The 9,474-nt window shown below is 48.1% G+C and overlaps 2 protein-coding genes across 5 annotated transcripts in view; one reads left to right on the forward strand and one right to left on the reverse strand.

The window, feature by feature from the left end:
• Positions 1-9,474, forward strand: part of WNT5B (Wnt family member 5B) — a 95,571-nt gene that overhangs the window by 6,937 nt on the left and 79,160 nt on the right. The window lies entirely within an intron of this gene.
• The window catches only part of FBXL14 (F-box and leucine rich repeat protein 14), a 6,940-nt gene continuing 2,302 nt past the window's right edge, over positions 4,837-9,474 (reverse strand). For 2 of the 4 annotated variants that reach the window (XM_004710292.3, XM_045295950.1), the window contains one exon: positions 4,837-5,061. In XM_004710292.3, the coding sequence (XP_004710349.2) occupies positions 4,905-5,061 (157 nt within the window). In that variant the 3' untranslated portion in view covers positions 4,837-4,904. The remainder of the gene's footprint in view (positions 5,062-9,474) is intronic. The other 2 variants (XM_045295949.1, XM_045295948.1) reach the window with 1 other exon arrangement.

The raw sequence follows: 9,474 nt of genomic DNA on the forward strand, positions 1-9,474 counted from the left end.
CACCTCCACGGTGTGTGGAATGAAACATGCACCCTTTTCTTTCCTCGACTGGCTCTGCGGTGGTTTTGTTTGGATTCGTTGTTTTTTCCCCTGAATTATCCTGTTAGGATGGTCCTTCAGCGAGGGTGTCTGGTTTCTGGGAAGCTGTCTGAGATGATCTCTCTCCTCCAGTGATGGGTTCGTGGGGCGTTCCATGAGTGGTGGTTAAGCTTCGTCCCTTGGCCCTGAGTTCCAGAAGCTTGCCCTTTCTTTTATCCTCTGACCAAAAATGTTCCCTACTGACCTAATAAACCATGACCAGGCCAGCCAGTAAGGCTTGGGGGAACTATCCTCACGGGGGTACCCATCGCCTGCACCCCCCCCCCTTTTTCCATGCTCCCACCAACTGTCCTCAGACACAGCTCTGATTACCTGAGGCCAGATCAGGCAGTGCCAAGGGGGCAAACCCCTCCCCACCACTGTTCCTTATTGTGAGCGCTCGTGGAAACTGGCCAAGTTCACGCAGGCGGCTTTTCTTTAATTTCTGCACCCTGACCCTGATAGCTCTTCTATGGAAGAGGAATTTAGGTCAGGTAAGCAAACTCCATTCTTTATCGGGTCTCTTATTTCCCGTTTCACAGATACCTTTGGATTTTATGACGATGTCTCTTACCTGGCAATAAAGACATTTGATAATTAAAAAATAAATTAAAAACTCCTAAAAAGTTTAAAGCATTTTCCTCAAAGGACCTCTAGATTTTTCAGGATGGACCATGCACTTACTCTTTGCTGTTAAACATGACGTTTCCCCCCTCTCCCACAAAAAAGATTACTTTTTTTCAAAAGACATCTCCATGGATGATGAAGCTCGTTCCCCATTTGTTCTCCCAAACTCCCCAAACGTGGCCATGTGACGGGACTGAAGGGTGAGGTGACCTGTGAGAAGAAAGGAAAGGATGGTGTTCGGTTTGTGCGCCCTGCAGAGCGGCTAGCGGAATCAGGGTACCTTTGTGTGGGTTTGGGGGGGGGGGGTCTGCTGCTTTGCTCCCCTAACATTTCAACTTTATCTTGTCAGCCTTGAGCTCGATGGATGGAATTCCTTGGAGGCCAACTCTTATACCCCCTGGGAGATTCTTTCAAGAGGACTACTGGGGAGTGGGAGGCCGTGGTTCTCCTTTGGAAATACAAGCTCTCCTCCTTACCCCACCCCACTCCATTTACAGATGACACAGTCCCTGCCCTTCAATGTCATGTAGATTTGCCCTCACTTTGAAAAGACTGAATCAACCCTTACAGCAAATTATTAATCCTAAGCTCCTGCACTTGCTGCCTTTTCTTGCGCTTGTGTAAGACTGGGTAAGAGTCTATGCACCTGCTCTGACTTAGTAACTTCAGATTCAATTGAAAGACCGACTAGGAACAGATCTCTTTTGTACCTCGGGACCGGCTTGGTGCCTCCAATCCACAGACAATGCTGCCGCCTGCTGACCAAACACAGGACCTACACACTTTGTGGATCCATTTCCTCGTTCCACATTGAAGATTGTGTCAAGCTTTGCATGAAACACTCAATGTATTGCTTTTTTACTGGTCCTTCAAATAATGTTTATAAACTTGTGTTTAAAACAACACACACACACACACACAAAAATGCCCAGGCCAGATTCTTTGTGATTTCGGATAGCAGGAGAGTAAATGGTGTGTGGGTGTGAGACTTTTGATTTGGGGAGACGAGGGGTGATGGAGGGGATCAAGGAACAGTCCAGGAGAATGAACGTTTTTCACACCTCTCCAGGAACCAATCTCCCTGCAGAGTCCATTCTGACACAGATATCCCATGGGACGGAGGTGAATTGCCACTGTGAGGTTTCTGGGTCTAACTTTAGAGTAGAAAGCCCCATCTTTCTCCCGAGGAGCTGGCTGGTGATTTCGAACTGCTAACCTTGAGGTTAGCAGCCCAACTCGTCAGCACTATGAAACCCGGCCACCTTTTGGATCATGTGTGGCCCTCGGTACCTACCTTCCTCATCCAGACAGACCCATTTTCATTTCTAAAGCGAGCAGCGGTGAAGCTGCTGATTCCTATCTGGTATTGAGTATCGGCTCCAGTGAATTTCTGCAGCTCCTTTGAAAATGACGGTGCTTTGGTGTGGGGAAGGTAGGCCCGCCGCCTGCCTTTGGGTCACACTGGTAATTGTGTCCATTTCACGGAGCACAATGGCAGGGCGTCTCAAGTGCAGTCAGTCAGGGCTGCAAGAGCCTTGCCTTTCTTCTGCGCTCTGAAAATTGAAGGGCCCTCTGCTCCCCACCCCAGCGTCGAGAGCTGGTAAAGTCCAGGCGGCCATAGAGCTGAGCCCTGCCTGCCCATCTTCCACACTCGTGACTTTTTCTGATGTTGTGCACTTGAAACAAGCTAGAATTTTATATTTTTAAAAATTTTTGAGGACCCTCTGGTAGCATAGTGGGTTAGGCATTGAGTTGCTAATCTTAAGGTTAGCAGTTCGAAACTACCAGTTGCTCTGTGGGGAGAAAGATGCTAAGATTCATAGTCTCAGACCCCCAGGGCAGTTCTCCTCTGCCCTGTAGGGCTACTCTGAGTCGCAATTACCTGGATGACCATGAGTGAGCCTGAGAAAATTTGAAACAATGCTAGAACCTATCACTTTAATTTTGATGGATTTTCGTGCTACTTATATAAGGCACACCGACTGGTCTTTTTTTTTTTTTTTGGTAGTCCCAGCAGGTTTTGATATATAAAGGTTTAAAACAGAGAAAAGCTGTTGTTTTGAGGACATGATAAATTTGAGGGGCTTAGCTGTTGTAACTTCCCCCTTATTTTGCCAATCTATCCAATTTTAAGCAGCCCTATAGTGGTTATGCATGGTACTGCTAACTGCACAGTCAGCAGTTAGAAAGGAGCAGCCACTCTGATGGGAAAAACAGGACTTTCTACTCATATAGTTACAAATCTTGGAAACTCACTGGGCGGGGAGGCGGGGGGTAAGTTCTACTCTGTCTTATAGGGTCATGAGTTGACAGACTCAATGGCAGTGAGTTTCGTTTGGTCCAATTTTAAAGGGGTCCTGGTGGCACTATTGGGTAAGCGCCAGGCTGCTAACCACAAAACCTTCCGTTCAAATCCACCAGCTGCTGCGGGCGAGAAAGATGAGGCTCTGGGCTCCTATAAAGATTTACGGCCTCAGAGGCTCAAGAAGAAGATGACAACAGGTACGGATGTGTCTGACAGTGGATTGTGACTGTTAAGAGTCCCCAATAAAATAAAACAAAACAAAACAAAAAGATGTACAGCCTCAGAAACCCTATGTAGGGTTGCGGAGTTAGAATTGACTGGATGGCTTTGAGTTTGGGGGTCCAGTTTTAGCCGGTGTGGTTTCTAATGATCCTAAAGGATCTCAGGGTTCGTTTTTTGGTTCCTTCCTGTCTGGACACTCACTTCTTAAAACGCGGAAAGCAGGCAGCTATTCCTGCGGCAAGCGTGCACAAGCCCAGTTTGGAGTGAGGATTTCCTAAGGAGAGAGAGCATGCATTTCTCTCATGCTCTTTTCCACTGAGCCCATTACTATTTACGGAAACCGCTCTGGCAGCAGAGCTATTTCCCAGCAGCTGGATCCCTTTCTTGGGTCCATGAGCCAGGCAGTGGTTGTTGACAGGCAGTTGTGTGCTAGGCCTGACCCTTCTGGAGTGTAGATTACTTACATCAGAGCTCATCAACAGAAGGGGGAGCCTGGTATTAACGAATTAGAACCTTTGGCTCTTCCTGGACAGGAGAGATTTGTGGTGTGTAAATCATCTGTGAAGTCAAGGCTTTTTAGCCTGGAATAAAAATTAGTTGTTTTCTCCAACTCGCTTCCTACTTTCTAAAGGGAGGCCAGGCCCTGTGTCGAGTTGGGGGACTGGTGTTTGTCCTGACAAACCTGGGCTTTCCAGCACTTGGACTTCACCTCACTGTCTGTGACCAAGCGGTGCTTCTGAAAGGGGCTCAAGCCCTCGGATGCCACCGGGTTTCAGACCTGACACTACTGGGTCCTCTGGTCCCCGAGAGTCCATTTGTCACCTTGCACAGATATTTTTCTGCTTCTTGGGTAACATGATGGATGCCTGGAGGCTCTAAGAAAATGTGCGTAACGTTAATGACTGTCAAATGGTAACTGTCAGCATTTTTCCTAAACACCCACCTTGTTGAAGAGAGGGTCGGGGCCATGATTTGCAGCGTCTCTAGGAAGGTCTAAGACTCAGTGGTTCTCAACCTTCCTAATGCCTCGACCCTTTCATACAGTTCATGTTGTGGTGACCCCAACCATAACATTATTTTCGCTGCTGCTTCATCAGTGTCATTTTGCTACTGTTATGAGTAGCCTCTGTGAAAGGGTCGTTCACCCCAACGGGGATGCCCCACAGCTTGAGAACCGCTGGTAAATGATCATAGTGCTCCCTACATGCTGATCCCCCTGGCTGTGGTCATTTATGGTCTTCAGCAGCCTTGGCTCGGACACAGACTCCTTGTGTATCACTCGGGAAAAGTCTTTCCAACCTCGCCACGCCTCTCGCCCCCTTTATAAAGCGGTGTGCACACCATCTCCCAGAACTTGGGGGAACAGACTCTTCAGGCGGAGCAACTGAACGCTCCTCTGGCTAGATAACCCCAGCAGACCACAGCCCGCGTCCTGACACGGTCTCACCTGGCTGGCTTTGTGGTGGGCTCTGCAAGACCTCGGGTTTCTTCCCTGCGCAGTGCAGACTCATCCTTCCTACGATCACCCAGCAGAGCAAGCTCACAGGACCCGTGCATTTGTCCTGTGAGCAACTACAGTCGAACAGTAGTAAGAACACAATCACTTGTCTTTTTTTAAAAATTGTGTCTATATTTCCGGGTTAACAGCAAGCTGAGGACTCCCGCTTCTACTTTATTTGGGGGTGCTTCGTGTACCCCACTCCAATGCCGCACAGTTAAGGACTCCAATGCCCTCTCTCCTGCACCCCATAATGGGACGACGTCGTATCACAAAGTGCCAACTGTTCTGGGCGTGGAAAGGCAGCTCAGCCAGGCAGTCAGCACAATCCCTGGAAGAGAGAGAAACCACTGGTACTGGTCATTGGTGGACAGGTGGGAGCAGCAGGTACCTGGAAATGCCTCCGCTCCTCTATCCGGGCCGCTCTGGTTCAGGTGTGCACTTACCTTTGACAGGTTGTCCGCACGTTTGTAACAGCTGACACGGATCCAAGTAAGAATCAGACTGCTAGCAAAAGCAATTTAAAAATACTTTGATACACTACTTAATTACTTGAGTTAAAAGCACACTGGCAAAAAAAAGAGGTAACTGTGGTTCGACCGTTTGGCCTTGGGACTGAATCCTGCTTATCCAAGAGCCACGTTCTTTCATCCAAAAGCCTCATCCCTCTGCCTCCTCAGCAGCACCTTTAGGTCTTGTCCTCGACAAAAGGGACAGAATGAATGTTTAAAGGGGGGGCGGGGGGGATGCGATGCTTGATACTAGAGGGGACCACTAGATGGCTTACTACAGCCCCTCTCTGCTGTCCTTGAGCAGAGCTAGATCAGAGGCCAGGGCCTTTCCCTTTCGTGGGACAGGGAAGACACTTGTCGGAGGCGGCAGGAGGTCTTGGTTTTGTTTTTACAAATCTGATCTTTTAATCAAGAGGGTCTTTCTTTCAGGGAACGCGCTGGTCTTTGGGGAGGGACTCCTCTTTTTTTTCCATGGACATATCTCCCCCCTTTGAAAACTTGAGTTCAAATTCTCTTATTTCAAAAACACAAAAGGCTGTACTGCTGCTGCCAGACCATCTGCCTGGGAGTGGGCTGCAGAGAGCACCGGGATTGAGGTGGGGCCGTGGCTGAGGTCACCGCGCCCAGATCCTGGGTCCTCAGAGGACAAGTGCTGACCTGGAAACAGGGAACTCCCAAGAAAAGGCACAAACTTGCTTCTCTAAACCTTTGTGCTGTTGGTTTGTGAAAGACGATGGCTAGTTTTGGGTTTTCCTAACGAAGGTTGGGCTGCCACTGGCTTTTTGGTTTGGTCAATAGAACAGGCCAGGATCCTTGTCCCTGTAGCTACCCCCATCTCACCCACCCAGAGGAGAAATTCAGCAGGAAGGAGCCAGGGGGAACCTGTGGCTGGGAGAACTAGGCAAAGAAGCCCCCTAGGGTAAGGTGACCAGACGTCCCGATTTTTAACACTTTTTCCCGCGTCCCAGTGTTTTAAAAACGTCCCGATTTTTTTTAAAGAATGCACGACAAGCTAGGGTAGACGGTTTTCGGCTGCCATGTGGCTATTTTGGCAGGATATGAGCTTTATCAATGGTGTCCCACTTTACCAATGTTAAAATCTGGTCACCTTACCTTAGGGGGCTGCAGAATTCACCACAGCAGAACCTCCCATTTGCATTTCTAGATGATCTTTTATGGTATCCACATGAAAGGGCTATTGCCAGTGCGGCTGAGGTGGGCAGCCCTCTCTGGACAGCCCCAACGGCTCTGGCTGAGGTTGATTACTTCTGGGCCGTAAGATTTAGCCAAAGTTTGGTTTTGGTTTTTCAGTTCTAAAGTTTCACCAAATGCTTGCACCAGATTCCTGTCCCCCTCCCCTTTTTTGGGGAGTGCGGGGGGTTCTTCTAAAAATTGCCTTTCTACAACTCAGAAAATACTATTTGGGTACCGACTTATTTTCCTGGAGGGTTTTCTTTGTTGAAGCACTGCTTCCCATCTTCATCCCTGGAGAGCCCACCCTTTGAAGCAGTGCCCGGTGGGCCCTGGATGCCCCTGGGTGCCGTTCATTCACTTTGCTGTGTGAGGGCCATCTGACTGGAAACCCAAGGTGTGACGTGGGGCTAACTTCTTAAGAGAAGCAAGCTAGACTTCAGAACCAGCTCTCAGGAGCTTGAATCAGGGCTCCTTCCCTCACTACTGGGTGGCTTGCAACAAGTGGACCTCGCCTCGCCTTCTCTGGGAAAATGGGATTCCAGTTTCAGCAGGTTGCTTGTGGAGAAGGAAGCTGATAACTAAGTAGCATGTCCACCAGATTCTCAATAGGTATTTTCTTCCTCCCATCCAAAAAGGTTGAGAGGGGGCAGTTAGTTGGCCTTGACTGGAGTCAACGGGTGGTCTTCTTTTCAAGAGAAGCTCCAGACTTTACTCTTTAGTGTGTCCCGTGTTCAGGGCAAGGTCATGAGGCCCGTGCACGGAACTTTCGAACACGACTCTGCCAACCTTGAGTCAGCCATGTATTTCACTATTAAAAAGTCAAAAGTGAAACCAAAAATTTTAAAATGAAGCCGAAAGCCCTTCAGGGTTATGACTGGCAGGACTGCCCTGTGTATTAAAATGAAGAGTTTGAGCTCAGAGTCTGGCTTGGGGAGGCGCTCATTTTGTTGACGGAATGAATCCATATAGCCATGCCAGCTCTGGGAAGAAAAGACGGGCTTCATAACCTTCTTGCTTGTGTCGCCTTGCTGTGTGTTGTGTCAAATTTGAAATTGGAAAGCTGACCCTAACCCAGAGTCCCTACTTCTTGGGTAGGGGCTCACACATCGTTTTCTCGCTGTTGGTCTTCGGGGCATTAAGCATTATAACCTTAGGGGGAGGAGGAGCTCCCCACCGTCCCGGAGAAAGGGAAGATGGATCATCAGACCCAAAAGGAACAATGAGGCTTTTGTGACATGCTCCAGCCCAAAGCTTGGAAATGTTACAAACCAGCTTCCCCGGAGAGCAACCTGGGCTCTAGCCCTCTTCCTGGAAAGTGGGGCTCGATCCAGAAACGTCCGATACTCTTCCCAGCTCTTGCTGAGATCTGTATTTGTCTATGTTTGAAAAACAAAGCTCAAAACAAGTAGGAAAGATCCCCTTATGAAACTAGCAAATCCGAGTGGCGAGGCAGTGACACGCGGGTTTCCACAGCACAACGGCAGGGCGCCCAATGATTGAGTCATTGTCCACCAAAGGGAGACTGCTAGAATCACTGCGGTTCATTCATTCAGCAGCCTGAATTCGGTCTAAACACCCTCCCCAGAGGGGAGGGAGGGAGTGGCCAAGCTCGGTATTAGAAAAGCTTACGATGCAAATGAGCAAGGACTCTGGGCCCCCCCCTCACCACCACCCCCCAGCAAAGTGCTTAAATACAGCCAGGCCTGGAGGGGAATGTTAAAAAGCGCGGCTGCCCTGCCCTCCTCCCTTCCACTGGGACCCCCACTCACACTGGGAGATTCAATATGCATGACTGAGCCCGAGATGGAGCCAAGGCAGCGGGCTTTTAACTTTTCATAACAATGGCTTCAGTCCCCTCCACCTACCTCTCACCAGTTCACATCCTCCCCACACCCACAGCGGGGTGGGGTGGGGGTGCGGGTGGGGGGGACCCATCTTTCTGACCCACTTCCACAGTGCATGACTCACTTTTTCAACATTTCCTCTAGATTTCTTTTTCCACCCGGACAAAAACCAGTCATTCTGGGGCCTTTTATAATCGGGGGTGGGGTGGGGTGGGGTGTGTGTGTGTGTGTGTGGTTTTTTGTGTGTGTGTGTGTGTGTGGTTTTGTTAGTGAGAAAGTTTCATTTTGTTCAATTTCTCTAAATGTCTGCATCGTTGACAGTTTAAAGCCAAAAGTTATATAAGCCTGAAGTCAAGTCACATTTCCGGGGGTGGGGGTGGGGAGGAGTCAGACCAATCCACTGGGATGTGAGCATTAAACAGAATAAACTTTTAACTGTGAGCTTACTACCACACATAGGATAGACCAAACTGCATCTTATTTTCTTTTACTTCAGAACACACAAACAGCACGCCTCCTACATTGGCATGTACCCAAACACACGATGCCTTCAAAATAATTCACAGATACAAGATGTTTTTTCTCAAAAACATACTTCATATTTCCTCTTTTATTATATAAATATCAGTTTAACCTTTTACTGTAAGAATATAAACGTTTTAAGAGGATCTTTGTTATTATTTATACAAATTCACACCAGTACAATAAACTGATAAAGGTCTCTGGGTTTTCTTAAACTCCATGGTCTCGCCTGTTGCTGTGGAGGTTTCTAAGAAAATAAACAACAACAACAACAACAAAAATCCAACAAAAATATACATCCTACTCAAAAGTGAATTTTTTCTTTTTTAAAGCCACTAAGTTCCAACCCCCACCAAAACGAAAGTCATCTAGTCCTCCGTTTAGAAACAATGCTTTAAGACTCACCAACTCCATTTTATTAACAAGAGAGAAGACATGAATCTCAGCCTCCTCCCCTTCACATTGCTACCCGGGGCGCCTCCACTTCCCACAGGAAGCCTCTCTGTGTGACCTTCTCGTGGGGAAACTTGGAAGAGGGTGAGGGAAGGGCAGAATTTGCATATATAATCATTTTCAAGACACCATCTGCATCTCAAACTAACAAAAGGAGAAACAGTTCAACTCTCATTTTTCCCACACATTTGTGCTATAAATTAAGTCGAGATTCAGAAA

Source organism: Echinops telfairi, unplaced genomic scaffold, assembly GCF_000313985.2.
Source record: "Echinops telfairi isolate 266 unplaced genomic scaffold, ASM31398v2 ScPeMD7_6273;HRSCAF=7185, whole genome shotgun sequence".
Lineage (NCBI taxonomy): Eukaryota > Metazoa > Chordata > Mammalia > Afrosoricida > Tenrecidae > Echinops > Echinops telfairi.